Source organism: Ursus maritimus, unplaced genomic scaffold, assembly GCF_017311325.1.
Source record: "Ursus maritimus isolate PB19 unplaced genomic scaffold, ASM1731132v1 scaffold_35, whole genome shotgun sequence".
NCBI classification, from domain to species: Eukaryota; Metazoa; Chordata; class Mammalia; order Carnivora; family Ursidae; genus Ursus; species Ursus maritimus.
Window position 1 is genome coordinate 12,827,644 of NW_024426119.1, and position 21,751 is coordinate 12,849,394.

General features: G+C 33.7%; 1 protein-coding gene across 1 annotated transcript in view; it reads left to right on the top strand.

Moving 5' to 3' along the window:
* VPS13C (vacuolar protein sorting 13 homolog C) overlaps positions 1 to 21,751 on the top strand; it is a 171,127-nt gene that overhangs the window by 128,881 nt on the left and 20,495 nt on the right. Inside the window, exons 62-73 of the mRNA XM_040620561.1 lie at positions 860 to 988; positions 1,354 to 1,487; positions 2,958 to 3,084; positions 7,824 to 8,059; positions 13,573 to 13,714; positions 14,770 to 14,910; positions 15,689 to 15,770; positions 15,888 to 15,957; positions 16,784 to 16,895; positions 17,010 to 17,123; positions 19,064 to 19,203; positions 20,868 to 20,949. Coding sequence (XP_040476495.1) covers positions 860 to 988; positions 1,354 to 1,487; positions 2,958 to 3,084; positions 7,824 to 8,059; positions 13,573 to 13,714; positions 14,770 to 14,910; positions 15,689 to 15,770; positions 15,888 to 15,957; positions 16,784 to 16,895; positions 17,010 to 17,123; positions 19,064 to 19,203; positions 20,868 to 20,949 — 1,509 coding nt within the window. The remainder of the gene's footprint in view (positions 1 to 859; positions 989 to 1,353; positions 1,488 to 2,957; positions 3,085 to 7,823; positions 8,060 to 13,572; positions 13,715 to 14,769; positions 14,911 to 15,688; positions 15,771 to 15,887; positions 15,958 to 16,783; positions 16,896 to 17,009; positions 17,124 to 19,063; positions 19,204 to 20,867; positions 20,950 to 21,751) is intronic.

Here is a 21,751-nt window from a genome sequence, read left to right on the forward strand (position 1 = left end):
AGAGGACAGGTGCAAAGATGAGCATTACTGCTTGAATTTGCCTGAGTTTTCAACCAAACCAGCTGACCTTAAAGAACCATTCTTCTGTACATCTCAAAAACAAAACTGTATATATTTAAAAACATATAGCAATAAGCTTAAAAGGAAGGATTCCAGTGATACAGATTTAGAGCTCTGAGAGGCATTGGCTTTCCAAGACACTTAGAATGATCTCTGTAGACTTGGCAACAAATAAATACTCATTATCATTGATATGGGTTTGATAATAGTAGCGTTTTTATTCAAAAATAGAATTTACCTAGTGTTGAATAACAGAGGGACATTTTGTATTATGTTAGGAACTAAAACCGCAGTTTTACAGATAAGGCTTAGAGAGGTATATGCTTTGATTAAGATCAGTTAGGAAGGTAATGTTAGGACTTCCAGCAAGGTCCGTGTGTTCTCTTCTCTGCCTTCAGTTGTCTTTCTAGTTTATCTAGGATAAGATAACACTGAAAGAATTCATAATACATTAAGGAATTATAATGGGATATGCACAAAAGCAGATGTTTTAAGATTATAGGTTTTAAATATTCAAGATATTTGAGGCATTCTTAATCAGTAAGCTCTTTAGTTTCTTATAATTATTTCATAAGTGCATACAGACTAATCGATCTATGTTCTTCTGATGGAGTTTCTTTGGTTCCATAAATAGGCCTTATATTGTTAATAATTTTAACATGAGAGGTGGAAGAAATATTTTAAGAAACTTAGTAATAATTGTATCATGATCAGATTTAGAATTGAAAACTTAATTAGCCATTGTCTTATTTATACCTCAGTATTTTTTTAAGACTGATGTTAACTTTTATATTTTTAGTGCCTTCCTTTTTGGCCTGAAAATTTGTCAGGCAAACTTTGTGTGAGAGTGGTGGGCTGTGAAGGATCCTCCAAACCATTTTTTTATAACCGACAGGATAATGGCACTTTATTGAGCTTAGAAGAGCTGGTATGTTTTCATGGTTTTTAAATTTAATTTAATTTTTTTATTATGTTTTCATGTTTTAAAATAGTGTCTTCGATTTTTTAAATTTGCTTTAAAATATTTTATTAAAACATGCTATAAGATTGACTAATTGAATTTAAGTTAAGAAAAACAGAATTTACCTGGAAAAAAAATCTGGTCATCATTTGAAGGTGCTAATATATATATTTGTAAGGTGCTATACATATATTTGTAAGAGATCAGAGCCAGTGTGCTTTTCGTTAAGAACTTAAGAAAACCGATTTTTTGTTGTCTACGTAACTGATTGAAGTTCCACATGTCACTGCAAGTTAAACGAATACCTCAAAAAATTTTTTTTTCTGCAATAGAATGGGGGTATCTTGGTGGATGTAAACACTGCTGAACATTCAACTGTCATAACCTTTTCTGATTACCACGAGGGATCTGCACCTGCCCTGGTAATAAACCACACATCACAGGACGTCGTCACGTACAAACAGAGGTATGAAGAAAAAGGTTCATGGAAAATCTCATTTGCTTTTTACTGGCCCACATTCCTTTCTAGGAAACACTTGAGGTGGTAGATGTGTTTCACATTCCACATATTTTCTGATTTTAGAAAGGTAACATGGAACACATGCTGTGTATTATAACACCCTCAACAGGTTTTGAGATGGTTCTCTATAGTCCAATACATTAATATTCTGGCAGCAGAACTTATGAATATTCATACTAAGTGGGATAAATCAAAACTATTAATAATCTCACATCAGTTCAGATTAGGTTTTTTAGCCAAACGACTTTTGATACCAAAAATCTTTGGACTTTTGGAGCTTTTAAAATTTCAGAATGGCATATAAGGAACTGTGAACCTGTTACGTGTTTAAGCATTGTTATTCTTTTGTAATCTGGAAATGCTCAGTGAACCTCTCCCTATAAATCTCTATCAAGTTGGTTTTCTTCCCCCCAGTAGAGGTGGTAGAAGATTAAATGAGAGCTCAATGAATAGGTAGGGTATTGAGTTTAAGTATGGAATGATAGGAATTTTGCTGTTCTGTCATTTGGCTTGGATGATACCATTATTTAATGTCTTGGATGATACCATTATTTAATGATGTAACATAGTTTTAAATCCTTAAAATATATATTACATATTTACCAAGAATTATTATTATTAATCTGTAAGGCATTATTTTATATATGTACAAAATCTTGCATATACCTAAGTTTATTTTTACATATAGAATTATTTTATCTAAAATAATGCCTTGTGGATTTACCTGTTCTTAACTCTCCTGGTTTGAATCCAGTGGGAGGTTTAAAAGTACAGAATGGGATTGAAACCTAATTGGGTTCCTTTTGTTGTTGTTGTTCCCTGTAAAGTTTTTTGTAATGTGGACTAATAGTTCTTAAACTTTAATGATAAATTTGAAGATCTCCCAGAAATCTTGTTAAAATGCAGATTCTGATTTAGTAGGTTTTAGGCGGGGCCCAGAGTTTTGCAATTTCAGCAAGCTCCATGTAATGTTGCTGCTTCTCTATAGATCATGCTTTGAGTAGCAACAGTGTGGACCTAATTTTTGTTTTTTTTCTGAGACTCGTGTTTCTTATCTATTGCATTTGATTAATAAACTTTAAGCACTGAGTGACATTCTACTGCTGCTAAAGGATTTATTGTTTATGGCTCTTTCTGCAGGTGAACTCTGATGTGCCAGTTTGTTTACTTTAATGAATTCTATTGCCTGCATGAATTAGGAGTATCCTGCAACTTCAGAAAGTCAATATTCCCTTCCCTCAAGCTTTAAACCATTAGTTTATTGGACATTTTAGGGTACTTATTTTTAGGCAGAGTTCTGTTTATTAAAAAAAGGCAGTTTTACAAGATTTTTGTGCCAGTCCCCTGCTCTGTAAACCACAGGTCTGGGTTTCTCAGGGCCTGGCTGTTTTCATCTCTCTGGTGGTTGTGTTTCAGTGGGTCACAGGAGGAAGTGCACTTGGTGCCAGGAGAAGCTCGACTTTTTGCATGGGCAGATCCTACTGGTATCAGAAAACTTACGTGGACATATGCAGCAAATACCGGAGAACACAGTCTGTTAAAGGTATCATTTGATGTGAACGAGCACTGTAATGAGTTGCCCGGTGGCGAAGGAAGCAGACAAGCCAGTTTCACACAGTCATCTTTGTCCTTACTGAACTAAAAATGAACTGAAAGTATTTTCAAAATAAGTTGGTTTTGGAGTTTAGATTGCAAGTAGTTCATACCAGTATTTTAGATTAGTCAAAATAATTTATTTACAGTTTAAAAAATAGGCCTGCTTTATCTTGCCTAAGTAAAGACCAGTAAAGTATCTTTTTATATGCCTTTTTTTTTTTTTTTAAAGAAAAGATGTTTAACAAACTATAGAAATGATCCCTGACATAAGAACTAGGATGATCGGTAGGAGAAGAAAGGGAAGAATGAAGGGGGGTAATCAGAAGGGGGAATGAAGCATGAAAGACTATGGACTCTGAGAAACAAACTGAGGGCTTCAGAGGGGTGGGGGGTGGGGGAATGGGATAGACTGGTGATGGGTCGTAAGGAGGGCATGTATTGCATGGTGCACTGGGTGTTATATGCAACTAATGAATCATCGAACTTTACATCAGAAACTAGGGATGTACTGTATGGTGAATAACATAATATAATAAAAATATTATTATGAAAAAATAAAAATAAAGAAAGAAAGAAAGAATACTTCCAATATTAGAACACTTTGTAAAATGTCAAAAAAAAAAAAAGAAGTTTAAAGCTAAGTGAAAACAACTTTATTTTGAACATATGCATAGCACTGTTGGCTCTGAGGTTTTTAGGCATATTTTCTCAATAAAGACCATATGTTTTAATTAAAGGAATCTGACAGTATGCAAATTATCCCATATAAGAAATTTAATGAAATATTTATTGAAACAATATTTAGGTGCTAATTTAATCAAATATGTTATTCTTAGACTCTTAAACGTTGGGAAGGTCTTAAGGAGTCACCTACCAGCCTTTCTGTATTGTAGGAGTTGCTCCTGTATTAGTGATGCAGATCATTTATTTCCGTAGAAATATATTTATTATGAAAAGTTCATACAGTGTTCTGTTCTACTGTCTGATAATGCTAGTTGTTAAAAAAGCTTTATTGACTTTTGCCTTAAAATGGTAATTGGCCAACAGTGGCTGAATTATCCCCTCCTATATTCCCTCTGAAATACCCATAAAAGAGATAAAGACTTATCCACTTTTGAAAAATCAGACTGGTAGTTCCTCTGTTAGAAGATTCTTGGAATAATTTTCACCATGACAATTTGATGGAGCTCTACTGGCTTGCTTGTGCTTTACTTTTTACAAGACCGAAACTCAAGGTTTGTAAATGGTATAGAGGCTTAAATTCCCTGATCCCCTTAGCTTCCTGGCTCAGAGACATGGGAGCTCTAGCTGAGGTCTCTGACTGTGCTGGTATTGTTTCCCCTCTCCTCACATTTAACACTGTGCAGTAACTGTGACACCCACTGGTAGTCTGTAGACACTAGAGAGAAAGTGGGAAGGACCTCCTGGAGGAGGATATTCAGGTCTGTATATTGAGGCAGATTCAGGAAGAATCTGGGAATCTTGTATGTGGGGATTGTGCTTTTTAATATTTCTCTTCTATTTGGTGTTAGAGAACCAGGCAGTAGGAAAAGTAGATAATTGTGCCTCAGCACATAATCTGCCAGATTCTAGAAACTGATCTAGAAGCAAGGCAGTTGCCCCTTCCCTTGTCTGCTAAGTTGATTTGAGAAGGGAGTTCCACTCGGGCCCAGGTGGACATGGTGAGGGGGTTCAGAGAAAATCCATACATTATTGGCAAACACTAGGTCTGAACAGATCTTTCCTCATTAAGTGTGAATGAACAGGAAAAAAAAATATCAGCAATATGAGATTTATGAAAAAAATAGTTCAGGAAAAAAAATGTAGTACTATCCTGTAGAATCAGAGGGTGATTATACCTCTGAAAATTTTTTTACTGCAGAAGGACCACAAGAAATTTTCCAGATTTATGCCTTGCATCCTCAACAAAGTTATAAAGCTGTAACAGCTATGAAATAGAAGAATGCATAGTGAAATAAAAGACACAACCGAATGAAGTGAAAGTGGAGTAGGGAAATAATATATTCTGTTCATACCATAAATATACCATTTAATCTTTAATTTTAATTATAGAAGTGTAGATGAAGGCTTTTTTTAAAAAAAAACTATTAGTAGAACTAAAAATCATTGGTAAGAGAATTTTAAAACAATTGAGAAAATAAAAATAAAGATAATTTTGCCCGTAAAGGAAGGAGACCTAAGGAAAAATGTAACAAGTGGCAAATACCTTTTACTGAATCTATCTCCTGTGTTAATGTTTTCTGCATAGTATCGCTTATTCTTATCAGAATTCAGAACTGCTGATTAAAATTCAAAACCAGGTCTGTCTGACTTAACAGTCCACAGACTTTTCCCGCTAAATCATGTTTCCTATCAATTATGTCAGTAAATGAAAATGGTTTAAATTCTCCTTATTAAAAGACAAGACTCAGATTAAGCTAGAAAACACTATCTAACTATATGCTACTTACAAAAGATGTGTCTTAGCCATACCAACACAGAACATTATAAGCATGAAGAGGCACTAAGGATTTAGCAGGCAAACAGAAGTAAAAAGAAAGCAAAGTTGTTGATTTTAATTTCTGAACAACTATAATTCAAAGCAAAAACCTTTAAATAGATATGACGAAGAAGGCATGATTGCCACAAACTTTCATGCAAAGAATAACATCATATCAAAATATAGATCTTAAAATGCTGGAAGTCAACTGAAACACAGCAGAGGATATTTTAACACACCTCATTTAATTTTTAACAGATCAAACAGATGAAAAATAAATAAGATTAGAGAGTACTTTAGTAATAACTAAGATTGAAACCAAGACATCAAATTTTGTACTTTACAGAGAGAATTCACCTTAATAGGTATCTCTGAAACATTTGCAAAATTTGATTGCATTTTAGAATTTTAAAAATTGAATAGGCTACTTTGACATATGTTAAAAGCAATAGATTTTTAAAAAGAAATATGCTGGTGAGGATGTGGAGAAAAAGGAACCTTCATGCACACTTGGTGGGAATATAAATTGGTGCAGCTACTGGGGCAAACAGTATGGAGGTTCCTCACAAAATTAAAAATAAACTGTATGATCCAGCAATTCCACTTCTGGGTATTTATACAAAGAAAACAAAAACACTAATTCTGAGGGCTTCAGAGGGGAGGGGGGTGGGGGAATGGGATGGACTGGTGATGGGTAGTGAGGAGGGCACGTGTTGCATAGTGCACTGGGTGTTATACACAACTAATGAAGCATTGAGCTTTACATCGGAAACCAGGGATGTACTGTATGGTGACTAACATAATAAAAAAACATTAAAAAAAACAAAACAAAACAAAACACACTAATTCGAAAAGGTATATACACCCCTGTGGTTATTGCAGCATTATTTATAATAACCAAGATACGTAGTCAGCCTGTGTAATCAGTAAATAAATGGACAAAGAAGATGTGGGCTGTGTGTGTGTGTGTGTGTGTGTGTGTGTGTGTATAATGGAATATTACTTAGTCTTAAAAATAATGAGTTCTTTCCATTTGTGCCAACATGGATGGACCTTGAGAGTATTATGCTAAGCAAAATAAGTCAGAGAAAGACAAATCCCATATGATTTCACTTAAACATTGGAATCTAAAAAACAAACAACCAACAACCCCCCCCCCCAGAAATAGACCCATCAATTCAGAGAACAAACTTGTGATTGCCAGAGGTTGAGGTGGCAGGTGGGTGAAACGGGTGAAGGGGAGTCGGAGGTCGAGGCTTCCAGTTATGGACTAAGTCACGGGGCTGACAAGTATAGCAGAGGGAATCTAGTCAATGGTAGAAGAATAGACTTGAATGGTGACATGGCAGCTATGCTTGTGGTGAGCATAGGATAACATATAAAGTTGTTGAATCATTATGTTGTACACCTGAAACTAATGAAACATTACATGTCAACCATACTTCAATTAAAAAAAGCAATAGATAGATGTTAAACAGCAACAACACTCAGCTATTCCTATGCTCTTGATAAATCCTTTATTTGCTTTTTTCCCCCAAGAAAGCATGAAATGAAAAGCACATAGTAGGTACTTGTACTGCTTGTTGAAATGAACTGTTATATTTATGTAAAGCCCAGAATGAGGAGGAAATCACTATTTCAGTCTCTGAAAACACTGACCAAATCAAGTCTTATATTTTTAGTGCTATATGAGACCTTCAGCCAAGAAGGTTTTGCAAAACAGTACAAATCTTAAGTACAAATCATAGCTTTATATAGTGTGATGTATAAATACTTGCAGTGTTATGTTATTAAAACATAAAAATAAACTAGGTTAGTTTTACATGAGATTACTGTTCTAATAAACTTAGGAACTTCTTCACCTTGGAGACAAGTAAGCATTTTAGAACACTGGTACCCTTGCAGGATACTCTTATTCCTGCCGAGTGCCCTTTGAGTAGTCAAACCTAGGGTACAAAAAAAAATTAAGCACTGTTAATGTTTGTTATTGTTTGAAAAAAATCGGTGAGCAATGTTTTAAAATAGGTTATGACTTTAATTAATTTATATCATTTTGATGGTTTTCCAATTTATAGTCATGTTTTTTAAACTTTTCTAAATGTTCTGTGACTATAGTTTAACTTTATGTAATATGTAATAAAAGTTTACTACTTATGGGTTTAATATAAAGTCTTTCTTTTCCCCAGGATGAATGTGGCCAGTTTCCCTATGATGCAAATACTCAGATACACTGGGTATCTTTCCTAGATGGGCGCCAGAGAGTGTTGCTTTTCACTGATGACGTTGCCTTGGTTTCCAAAGCACTGCAGGCAGAAGAAATGGAGCAGGCCGATCACGAAATAACCTTTTCTCTGCACAGTCTTGGGCTTTCCCTGGTTAACAATGAAAACAAGCAGGAAGTTTCATATATTGGGATAACCAGGTACGGAAGAAGGAAGTTAAGGCATCAGAAATCTTTAAAAAGCATTGAGTTCATAATATCAAGTTTAATGAGAGTGAACAGGTGTTCTGAATTTTGATGTACTGCATAACTTATGAACGATTTTTTTCACTGCTAGTGGAAAAGCCCCTAAGATAGAAAGATGACTAAGATAATGGCTTTGCACTTACTGTACTCATCATCAGTTGGTGGGGGAAAAAAGAGGTTGGCTTCTTTGTTTTTGGTATGTATTCTTTTAATGAATTGTAATAACAGAAGTGCTGCAAAGAAGTATATATACATGCAATGGAAGTACAGAGATAGAAGCAACTAAGTTGTTTTGTGCAGTAGAGGCTGAGGAAACTGTCATGCATTAGGGGGAGCCGACAGCAGTGGGTCAGACACATTGGAGAAGACATTCATGGAGGAGGCAGTATTTGACATGGGTACATAGTCCTTAATGGGCAGTTATTTAGAACTTTTAAATAGTGATGGATGGAACCAGTTATTGTTTCTGATTCTGCTTGCGTCTGTATAAGAAAAATATTTGAATTTATTTATTTTGACTTTTTAAATCTCACTGACTTTGGTAAAAGACTCCTTTTCTTGGAGGCTGATGGGTGGAATGGTTAACATGTTACCATGTATAACCATCATGGCATCTATCAATAATCATGTTTAGTGAAGCAAAAAATTAGGTCAATAAACATCACGTATGTAACACACTTCACACAACACCTGGAAGATTAAGAGTTCTATAAAGGGTATACACATCCATTGATATAATATTAATATATTTCTGTATATATGTAATATATTTCTGTATATATATGTATATATATATTCTCTTGGTTATACACTTCAGTTTTTTATAGTATTTTTAACCTAAATATGAAAATAATTTTCAAGTTCTATAAATTCAGTTTCTTTACTCTGTTGTTCTTTAATATAACATTTTTATTTTAGTATTATGTATGCTACTATATTTTGTCAGATTGGTCTTTATAAGGACTTTTAAAAATTCATCTAAAAGAACTTGATTATATTTTTATATTTATATTTTTTCTGATGCAGTACACATTTAATACACATTAATTCAGTGGTGATGTGTACTGAGGAAAAATAAATCAGTTACATAATTTTTAAAAATAGACTTATTTTTTTTAGCAGTTTTAGGTTTACAGAAAAAATGGCTGTAAAGTACAGAGCTCCCCTGTGTCCTGAATCTTTCCCCTCTTATTAACATCTTGAAATAGTGTGGTATATTTTTTACTATTGATGAACTAATGTTGATACATTATTATTATCTAAAGTCCAGTATTGATGTTGTTTAAGTTAGTTTGCTCTTAGTGTTGTAAATTCTATGGTTTTTTTTTTTTTTAGGACTTTATTTATTCATTGAGAGAGAGAGAGCAGGAATAGGGGGAGGAGAGGGAGAAGCAGACTCCCCGCTGAGCAGGGAGCCCGATGCAGGGCCCAATCCCAGGATCCCAGGACCATGACCTGAGCCGAAGGCAGATGCTCAATTGAGCCACCCAGGCACCCCAGATTCTATGGGTTTTGACAAATGAATAACACATATCTGTCATTACAGTGTCCTATAGAATAGTTTCAGTGTCATAAAAATCACCTGTGTGCCACCTGTTCATCCCTTTCTCCCTCCCCTTGAACCTCTAGAAACCACTGATCCTTTTACTGTCTCTAAAATTTTGCCTTTTCCAGAATGTCATATTACTGGAATCAGTGCGTAGCCTTTTCAGATAAGCTTCTTTCACTTAGCAATATTTTTTTAAGTTTTCTCATGTCTCTTTGTGGCTTGGTAAGTTATTTTTATAAAATCACTTAATAATATCCCATGCCTGGATGTACCACAGTTTATTCACCTATTAGAAGACATCTTGGTTGCTTCTAAGTTTTGGCATTTATGAATAAAGCTGTTATAACCTTCATAGGCAGGTTTTTGTATAGACATAAGTTTTTAACTCGTTTGGGTTGTTGGATTTTATGGTAGGATTATGTTTAGTTGTGTAAGCAATTGCCAAATTGTCTTTCAAAGTGGCTGCACCATTTTGCATTTCCACCAGGAATGAATGAATGAGCCTTCATTGCTCCACATCCTTGCCAGCATTTGGCGTTGTCAGTGTTCCAGATTTTGGCCATTGTAACAGGGATGTAGTGATATGTCAATATTGTTTTAATTTGCAATTCCCTAATTATGTATGCTGTTGAGCATCTTTTCAAATGCTTCTTTGCTATCAGAACATCTTCTCTGGTGAGAGTCAGGTCTTTTGCCCATTTTTTAATTTTTCATTTTTCTTATCAAATTTTAAGAGTTCCTTGTATATTTGGGGTACAATCGTTTTATCAGGTATGTGTTTTGCAGATATTTTCTCCCAGTCTCTGACTGTCTTTTCATTCTTTTAACAGTGTCTTTCACACAGAAGAGGTTTTTATTTTTAATGAGGCCCAGCGTGGGTTCTTTCATGAGTTGTGCTTTAGGAGTTGTATTTTAGAAGTCACAAAAATGCAAAGTTACTTACATTTTCTCCTGTGCTACCTGCTGGATTTTATAGTTTTGTGTTTGATATTTAGGTCTATAATTAAACATTTTGAGTTAGTTTTTGTGAAATGTGTAAGCTCTATGTCTAACTTGATTTTTTTTTTTTTTGCATGTTCATTTCTGTCACCATTTGTTGAAAAGATTGTCCTTTTTCCATTGAATTGCCTTTGCTCCTTTTCAAAATCAGTTGACTATATTTGTTTGGGTCTATTTCTGGACCCTTTATTCTCTTGTTGTGTTTGTCAGTTCTTTCACCCATACCACACTGTCTTGATTTATATAGTTTTGTGGTAATCTTGAAGTCATGTAGGGTCAGTCCTCCAACTTTCTTCTTCTTGAACATTATGTTGACTATTTTGAGTCTTTTGCCTTTCCATATAAACTTTAGAATTAATTTATCAGCTGGGATATTGGTTGGGATTGCATCAAAGCTATAGATAACTTGGAAAGAACTGATATTTTGACAATATTCAATCTGCATATGCATGTACACAGATCTTTGTATTCAGATCTTTGATCTCTTTCATTAAACTTTTGTAGTTTTCCTCATAGATTCTGCACAAATTTGTTAGATTTTGTTTATACCTAAGTATTTCATTTCTCTGGTGCTAATATAAATATTATTGTGTTTTTAATTTCAAATTCCGTTTTTCATTGCTGATATATAAGAACACAATTGATTTTTATATATTAACTTTGTATTTTGAAATGTTAGTTGCAGGAATTTTTTGATTGATTCTTTGGGATTTTCTGCATAGACATTCATGTCATCTGAGAACAAAGACAGCTTTATTTCTTCTTTCCTAATCTGTGTACCTTTTATTTTTTTGACTTATTGCATTGTCTAGGATTTCCCAATGTTGAATAGGAGTGATGAGAGTAAACATCCTTGCTTTGTACCCGATCTTAGTAAGAAAGCATCTAGTTAACTGTAGGTTTTTTGGAGATGTTCTTTTTCAAGTTGAGGAAGTTCCCCTCTCTTCCTAATTTGTTGAAGCGTTTTTATCATGAATCAGTGTTGGATTTATATTATTTATTTATTCATTCATTCAGTGTATTTTAGAGGGAGGGGAGGGGCAGTGGAAAAGGGAGAGAGAGAATCTTAAGCAGCCTCCACACCCAGAGAAGAGCCTGACTCAGAGCTCGTTCTCACAACCCTGACACCATGACCTGAGCCAAAATCAAAAGTTGAATGCCTAACTGAGCCACCCAGGCAGCCCAAGGTTTATATAATTTATATAACTTATAGTGGATATTTTATGCATTATCTTCTTTGACTGAATACATGATATAGTGGGGACATTGTTAACAGTATCATTGATTAGTACGAACAAACTATGTTAAATTAAAATATAATGGGGTTTTATTTTATCATTATGCAAACAGTATTCTCTAATCAGGGGTCAACAAAGTATGGCCTATGAGCCAAATCTAGCTGATGGCCTGTTTTTTAGAGACCTCAGTCTAAGAATTTTTTACATTTTTAAATGGTTGGAAAAAATTGAAAGAAAATAGTATTTTGTAATGCATGAAAATTATATGAAATTCAAAGTTTGTTGCCCACAAGTAAGGTTGTATTAGAACACAGCCTTGCTTATTCTTTTATATGTCTGTGGCTGCTTTTGCACCGCTGCTTAGCACGCAACAAAGGAAAAATAACTTGAGAGTGTATGATTGCCACACATATAGCTGTCCTGCAACTTGTATTTATTTTTTATTACTAATGCATGTTCATCATGTCAAAAGAGGTAGAGAAAAGTGGACTTCGAATGTGACTCTCTACTAGGTCACAGTTATTGAGTGAAATGGCAAAGCATTATTTTATTATGTAATGACCCTTACCTGTGCTAAAAGAATACAATATATATTGACATTTCCAAACTAAGCACATGTCAAAATATGCCCACCTCACAGGAAAGGAATGGCCAGAAAAATTAGAAAACTTCAGACAAAATAGCTCATACAGCAGAATTTCTTCACAAAAATAAAAAACCAAAAATGAAGCTGCAACCAAGTTAGTTTCTGAATGTGTTAGCCAGGCAAGGAACGTCTTTTACCGATGGTGAGTTAATTGAATCACCTGAATGTAGCAGCTGAAGAAATGTGTCCAGAGTAAATAAACTTAGGACCCTTAGCCTCTTTGTGAGAACAGTTGCTTGAAGAACTGAGGACATTCAGAGCAAAATCAATAGTCAACTAAAGGCAAATGATTTTGAATGATTTTCCTTGACTCGTGATGAGTTACCAGATGTGACCAGTACTACTCAGTTATTGTGTATTTGAGAAGCCAGGGCTGAGTTTGAGGTGACCGAAGAATTAGCCTCTATGAACACTGACTTTGAGCCCTAATTCAGTGAAATGTTGTCACCACGGAGAAAGAAGTGTTAAAAAAAATTCTTTTTTTGGAAGTGTGTATGGTGATAGATGTTAACTAGATTTATTGTGATGATCATTTCACAGTATATGCAAATATTAAATCATTATTTTGTATACCTGAAATTAATTTAATGTTATGTATCAATTATACCTCAATGAAAAAAATTTAAAAACATATTTTTTCATTGATAGACTTGTATTTTTAAAATTTGTACTCAATTGTTTTTATATTTTGAATTTCATCAATTAGAAAAATCTATGGAATTTTTTTCTCGTTATTTAAGCACTTATGTAATAACCTCAATTTTGTCTTAGCCACAAAACCTAAAATATTTACTCTACGGCTCTTTATAAAAGAAGTTTGCAAGTTCCTTGATTGGTTGATGTCAGTGTGTGATAGAACATTTCCCCTGCCCCTTTTCCTTATGAACTTTTATAATACAGGTGTATTTTGCTGTTTAAAAAATCTCTTGTATAATTTTCATAAGAGATACATAGTTGCAATAATTTGAAGTTGAATGACAATTCCAACAAGCCTAATATATACTCCTAATTTAATTTTCTTTGTGAATTGTTTTAGTTCTGGTGTTGTTTGGGAGATGAAACCAAAACAGAAATGGAAGCCTTTTAGTCAAAAGCAGATAATGTTGTTGGAGCAGTCCTATAAAAAATATCAAGTATCAAAAGACCATGGATGGATTAAACTAGATAATAATTTTGAGGTATACCAAAATTTTTTTGTTTTAGTTTCTATATATGTATTTTGTTGGCAGATAATAAGTAAGGAAAATTTAAGTAAAAGTATGTGTGCAGGAACTAATTTATTTATTAGCAAATAAACTCTTGTTAGGAGGATCGACATGACTGATACTCATTAGTACATTTTAGATTAAGATATGTTATTAAATCATATACTGTGAAATATGATTTAAATATGTTGCTCTTTTGCATTTTTGTAATTTCTGTTTACAAGACAGTTTCATGGAACTTGTTTTCAGTAAGATTATGCAGAAATTAATATTGCTTATTGGAACTTTTGTTCTGTGTTTAATGATGCCAATATATATTGGTAAATAAAGGCTGTGCAAAATTATGTATTTCAGTAATGAGAAACCTGTAGAAAACCCACGCAGTTAAGTTCATTAAATGTGAGCGATTGTTGGACTTGGGTAGATGGCACAAATACAGGTGTACTCTCTGCAGGCCCTTAACAGTATTGTAGCTAAAGGTCACTTTTGCCCTAAGAAGACCCCAGAAGCTTGACTGCAGTTTCTCATTTGCTGTGGTTCAGTCACACAGCTTCAGTTATTCTTTGACATCTAATGGTTGGGTTTGCATTGGCCACCGGATATGCTCCCTACTCCAACCCTTATCCCTATAAATGTTGGCAATGCTCAAACGTAAACAAACTGTCAGACATAAATAAGCGATTAACTATTCATTGTTTAACTTAGTTAAAACAAAATTTAAGAGTTACCTAGAGTTACTCATTACTATTTAGGTTTTTTCAAAATATAAAGCATGGTGTCTTTTCTTTAACGGCAGTTTATATCATTGAAAATTTCCTCAGTTGTTTTCTTGTTTTCCTCCTAATTTTGGTGGAAAAGTGATGATTCTGCTTCAAAGATCTCAACTGTAGATCACCTTAAGGCAGATCTTTTAGTGAGATGTGGAGATTAAACTATTTTCTCCTTTCAGTTTGTGAGTAAGTGAATATTTAAAATGGGCTCTGCTGCTAATACCAGATCATCATAAACATATGTGTTTTTTTTCCCAGGTCAATTTTGATAAAGTTCCCATGGAAATGCGCCTCCCTGTTCATTGCCCAATAAAGCGAGATTTTTTGTCAGGGATTCAGGTTGAATTTAAGCAGTCTCCTCACCAGAGAAGTTTAAGAGCCAGATTGTACTGGCTTCAGGTAACATTGTCATTTTCTGTTCAATTAAGTATACCTAATCACTTTGGGAAACGTGGGGATGAAAATTTTCTACAAGGCTCTAGCTTACATTGTAAACAGTATTTTTCTTTTTGTTTGTATGTTTCTTACTCTTCTCCCATGTGTCCTGTGGATTCTCTACGCTTAGCGTCCAAGACCTTGTGACTGTTGAGATTATTGAATTTGACCAGTTAGCCTGCAAGAGCATTTTCCTGCACTGACGTTGTTATTTTTAAATATTCCTTTGAATTTGTCATGGGATCCCAAAATAAGATTTTCTTTTGTCATTCTACACAGGAGTGAGCTGGGCTTTATTGGAGAATGTTTTTGTCTGCTTACTTGCTTGCTCCCTTCTTGCTTTCCTTCCTCTCTTCCTTTTAATTACTAAATACTACTTAGGACACTTTTATCCTTTTTCTCCTTTCTAATTTCATATTCAGTTTCCACTTACATTTTACTTAAATTATAAGCTGTCAAAATCAAAAGGCACAAATATTTTGATTGATAGTGTGTATGCTGTACAGTGTTAATGTGCTTATGAGGGTATTAAATATTCCTTTATGTAAAAGGTTGCCCTTGCCTGCATATGTACGAATGTTAGATTTAAAGTGGAACTTTTAATAGCATCATATATACAATGCAGATATTTAATTATGATGAAATAAGCAGCCTCTTCTATAATATTATCTCTAAAGCTAAAAGTTATTACATTATTTCAAATCCTGCTGATTTATTTTCTTTCTTTTCTTTTTTTTTTAAGGTTGATAGTCAGTTGCCAGGTACACTGTTTCCTGTTGTATTTCACCCCGTGGCTCCTCCAAAATCTATTGCTTTGGATTCAGGTGAAAAAAAGAAAAAAATTGAGACATCCTATTTTTAAAATTAAGTAGATATTATTTTTATCTAGTATAAAGTTTGACTCTTTTCTTCGTTTTTTTTGTTTTCTTTCTTTCTCTTAGAGCCCAAACCTTTCATTGATGTGAGTGTCATCACAAGATTTAATGAATACAGTAAAGTATTACAGTTCAAGTAAGTAAAGATTCCCCTATTTATTGAAAGGAATTTAGAATGAGAATCTATTTTAAAAATAAATTTCACTCTTGTGAGGCTCACTTCCATATAAAACTTATTTTCCGCCTGAACGTGTGAATCCAGTTTTGGTCAAGTAATTTTCTATGTTGAAACTTAATTTAATAATAACCCCTCTATATTTTAAAATGTAAAATTCCTTAACCACTTTTCCTCTTTGTAATTGCAATTAGAATATAAAATAGCCAGTGAAATATAAATGATTTATGTATTCGTGAAGTGTGCTCTTGAAAGCAATTGCTGTGGACCTTAAAAATGTAGTAACACATGCTATATCATCTAATTGTATTTTTCTCTTCTGTAACATGATAAATATGGGATTTGGGACTTTTTTTTTTAAAGATTTTATTCATTCATTTGAAAGAGACAGAGAGAGACAGAGTGCAAGTGGTGGGAGAGGCAGAGGGAGAAGCAGGCTCCCCACTGATCAGGGAGCCCGATGTGGGACTCGATCCCAGGACCCTGATATTATGACCTGAGCTGAAGGCAGACACTTAACCGACTGAGCCACCCAGGCACCCAGGATTTGGAATTTTAAATGCTATGTGTCAATACAACAGTATGACCTCTAGTGAAACCTTAACTCTAGTGAAAAAAGAAAAACCAGCTTAGGTAAGGAGACTTTGATCTTGTTAATGTAACACTTTTTAAGAGATGAAGGAGTAAGATCTTATTGTGACTTCTGGTCAAAATCAAAGTTTAACATTGAAAATTACAAGATGTGATAGAAAGCTTTTTCTGTATTTAAAAAAATTTTTTCCCTCAGGTATTTTATGGTCCTCATTCAGGAAATGGCCTTGAAAATTGATCAGGGGTTTCTAGGAGCTATCATCGCACTGTTTACCCCAACAACTGACCCTGAAACTGAAAGAAAACGGGTAACAATTTTTGTTTCTTGGGAAAATTATAAACTAAAAAAAATCATTCAGCCATTCTTTGAACTAACTAGAGAAAAAAATTAAAATACTAATTCTTGATTTCATGTTTTTCAGACAAAGTTACTCCAACGAGATATTGATGCTCTAAATACAGAGTTACTGGAGACTTCAATGACTGATATGTCCGTTCTTAGTTTCTTTGAACATTTCCATATTTCTCCTGTTAAGGTGTGTTGTAGTTATTATTTTGAAAATTGGGCAGAATTGTTGTAGGATTTTTAAAGGCTCTGTGTATAAATGTGTGTTTTAATTTTTTGTATCAAATATTTGTTGGGAATTTTGTTTGATTAATTGAAATAATTAAGGCACTTCTCTGTAACATATGTACAACCATAATTCCCACAGAGAAACCGTCAGAGCGTGTTCCCTAGTCTTGAATTAATAACCCCTTTATTCAAGGAAGGAGCTGACAAAAGCATTTCTTAATTAAGCGAAGAAGTGCTCACCAACATTTAATGTTTTGGTTGCACTTTGTAACTACTCTCACTGTCTAAATAGAGAGCTATAATGGGTGCCCTAAGCAGAATGTGAAAACGCTGAGGTAGGTATTATACTGTTGATGTGGTGTTTTTCACCCTTCCAAAATTTGATCGTAACTAGGGAAGTGGAAAATTGGATACCTTTCACTTGCCTGATTTTGTACTTTATGAACCCATTTCCTTTTCTCCTTTTGTTGTTCCTTTTAGGTTTTATAGGAAGAGGTGACTGCTTAGTAAATTCACAAATGCTACCAACCACAGTGCTCTAAACTTGTGTAATGGGCCAGATTTACAATTCAGTAACTCTAAAATATTGATGATCCTTTACATTCTCAAAAACTGTTCATAGCACATTATTTTCAATTGCATACACCAATCCTTCCAGCTAAGTAAATTAATTTATAAAATGGAATTGAATTATTATTTTAAATTGATGTACTGGTAGTATTAGACATATTTATGGGTTAGGTTTAAAATTTATATCTTTATGTGGTAGGTTATACACAATTTCTTTTTCATTGTTAAGTGAAAATCACGTATGTGTTTGAACAATACCTTCAACTAATATTTGCTGAATGCCTACTATCAAAGTTGCTCTGGAAAGTGTAAAATGACTTCATGGAACTTACAATCTTAGGGGAGTGTTAAAGATTGTTAATTTATTGATTCTTGATTTTACACACATCGGGGATTATGCCATGAAGTTAAATAATTAAGATCATGAACTGTAGTTGTTTTCTTATTCCATGGTGACTTCGCCTTAGGGAAAGGGTGGACCTCTGTCCACCTAAGCTCACCTTTCCTGGATCTTTATACTCTCTGATTCTGCAGATGGGCAGAAGTCCACATCAAAAGAAAAAACAAAACAAAGACCAGAACCAGGCTTTCCTCATTTTACCTCAGGTCCCCTCTATTGAGCTCTATGCTGGTTACGTAAAATGCAGAATAAGAAAGGAGAGTCATCTGCTTTATTTGCCCCGATAGAACCAGCTTCTGCCTGTGTCTTTTGCCACTATTGAACTATCGGTGATACAGCACAAAGTAGAAGCAGCTAAACGGGAACGTGAAAATCTCATGTTTAAGTACCGAGTGGAGGGAGTCTGTGGAAGCTGAAAACCTAATTACTCTTTTAAAAATGTATTTAGCAACTTGCCAATCATTGCCATAATTGTCATGTTGTTGTTACTATTATTGTATAATTATCATTGTTATTGTTAATTACTGCCATAAATTATTTACCTTCGTTGGATGAAAATAAATGATTATTTATTATTTTAACCGGTAGACATGTTTTGTGTGCCAGTTGACATGTTTTTCTTCTTAAAATGATTATACTATTTTTATAAAGTGTTTTGAGCCCCTCCATATAAACACAATGGTCTTTATATGCTTTAGATAAAATTTTAGTTCTTTGGAACAGACTAATTTGTGTTTTATCAAAAAGCAAATATGAGAATCAGATATTAGTGAGTTATCCTGTGTGGGTGTGTAGAATAACAAATTATAACTTTATTTAGGACTCTGAAAAGTACGACATCTGTTTGTTTCTGGAAGATCTGATTCCTATGTACGTAAATTGTTTGATTTTTGTTTTTAGCTTTTATTTATTAAACATTGTTTTTCTTTTAGTTACATTTGAGTTTGTCCTTGGGTAGTGGAAGTGAAGAGTCGGACAAAGAAAAACAGGAAATGATTGCAATTCATTCTGTCAATCTGCTGTTGAAAAGCATAGGTGCTACTCTGACTGACGTGGATGACCTAATATTCAAGTAAGATTTATGTTAAAGTGGGGGGGGGTTGTACCAAGGTTATGTTTCTGGATATGAATTCTTCCCACTTGGGCTAGAATGTTAGCTTAGAAAATGATAATTCTCACTATATTTGAAGTTTGGCCCCTTTCTAATTATGCTTTTTAGATATGCTTATTTTACTCATAAAGAGTTTTATATTTTCTTCAGTTATTCATATGTTGATAATACATGAATGTCGAATAAAAAATGGAATTATTTTAGTAGTAGCTTATAAATTGACCATGTTTTAAAACAGACTTATATTTAGAAATATGTAACAGTATGGTGAGATTTCAGTATAATCATATGGAAAAGTATAGAAAATAACTCTTTGTAACATTTAATCTGAGAATACTTACGTGTGCTAGACATATATGAATTCAGTGAATGTTCATTGAATTGAATATTCAGCAATGATACTGGAACAAGTAGTTGCCTTGGAGAAAGGAAAAAACCCATTTGTATTATTTCTACCTTACTTGTACACTATAATTTCATAGGAATGGAAGGATTAAATATAAAATTCAGATGAAAAAGACTGAGGAAAATATCAAGGTTAATTGTTGTCAAATCTGAGTAAAGGAAGTTTTCTCAGTTTAAAAGCAATGGGAAAACCCGCAGTGGAAAATACAAGATAGATTTGACTACATAACAATTAAACACTTTACAAAACAATATCAGTGGAAACATTTAGAAAATGAACTGGGAAAATATAATGATGAGTGTGACAGAGAGAAGATTGATAGTCTTAATATCAAACATTGATAAGACAAACCTAAGGATTCCAGTACCATATTTGCCAGTGGACAATAAGAGATAATTTGCAGAAGGGAAGATACAGTAGCTGATAGATATTTGAAATGCTCAGCTTTATCATTTATCATATGATATATGCAAATTAAAGCAAATTATGAAAGATTTCAAAATGTGAATAATCCTAGTACTAGAGAGGGTTGGGTCTGGCAAATGGGAACTTTTTTTTTTTATTTGTATGAGTGGAAAGAGAGATATATATATCAAAGCCTCAAATGTTTTTTTCGTAGTTTTTCACTCAGTAATTATTTTATTGGGAATTCAGTCCAAAAAATAATCATGAAATGCAACCAAAGAGTTATATTCAAAATTTACATATGGCAATCCTAGTTATTACTGTCAAGATTTGGAAATGTCTGACAGCGGTAGAATTGTTTTGTTATGATATTTCCACACGATGGAATGCCGTGCATCCATTAAAAATGGTTACTTAGAATTTTGAATAACCTAGAGCAATACTTATTCACAATGTTGAGTGTAAAATGCATACAAGAATGTCTTAAATATTTTTGACTTGGATGGAAAAGAAAGAATTCAAAGTGGGAAATCACAAGAAAAAAAAACCTAAAAAATCCACTATATGATGGGATTATGGTTGAGTTTTTCGACCTTTTTACTCTGTGTATTTATGAAAGACTTGTATGAGAATGCACTATTTTTACAGTAATTTTGTTACCATGATATGAAGATCTCAAACGTAAATTATATGTGGCAGATGTATAAATCGAACTGTGAAGGAATTAGCGATGATTAATTTATCATTGAAATTTTAAGTCTCGTTCTTTCAGAATGTAATCATTGTGCCTTTGCATCTTTCTTTCTCCTCCCAGGCTTGCTTATTATGAACTTCGGTATCAGTTTTACAAGAGAGATCAGCTTGTGTGGAGTGTTGTTAGACATTACAGTGAACAGGTAATTTCCTATCATAGGAGCTCACAAGCAATGTATGTCATAAAATATCAGACAAAACGTTTGTATGTGATGGCACACTGTTTATCTAATTTACCTCAATTTGCAGTCTCATTACTTTCTGGTTTTCTTGGATTAATTTCTATGTCTTTAGTTTTTTTCCCTCCATATGTATAAAAATTTTTTAAAGTTTCCTCTGGTGCCTTTTTCTCTTTACAGTTATAATTTACCACTTTGGGAAAGAATGCTGATGTAGGAGGCATAACACTTATTTTGTAAATGTCTACAGTTTCTCAGCACAGTCTAGTAAAGTCAGGAGAGGAATTCTAAGCCAGGTGCTTTCCCACACCTCAGTTACTCCATGGCTTGAATTGGATGCAGAGGCATAGTAGTTGTGTCGGAGTAGTAGGGTACCGTTGCTGTACCATGGAACTCCCGGGTGACATTGCCCTTTCCTTCCTCTGCTGGAAGGTCTTTTCTCCTATGGTGTATATAGACATTATAGTTATTACATGTTCAAATAAGGATATATTTTCATTTGTGTTTTGTTTTGTTTATTATTTTCCCATCTAGTTTTGTAATAATAGCAATAGTTACATAATAATAAAAATAAGTAAAAAATAATAATAAAAATAAGTAACTATTATTGAATTATATATTCATTTAATATGTGTACTCAGCCATGCAAGGTCAGTGCAATCCGCCTCTCATTTTTTATATGAGAAGACTGAGGCCCTATTATAGAGACTAATTGACCTGTCCAAGGTCATAGCTGCTAACTGGCAGACTGCCTCGAATCTGTACT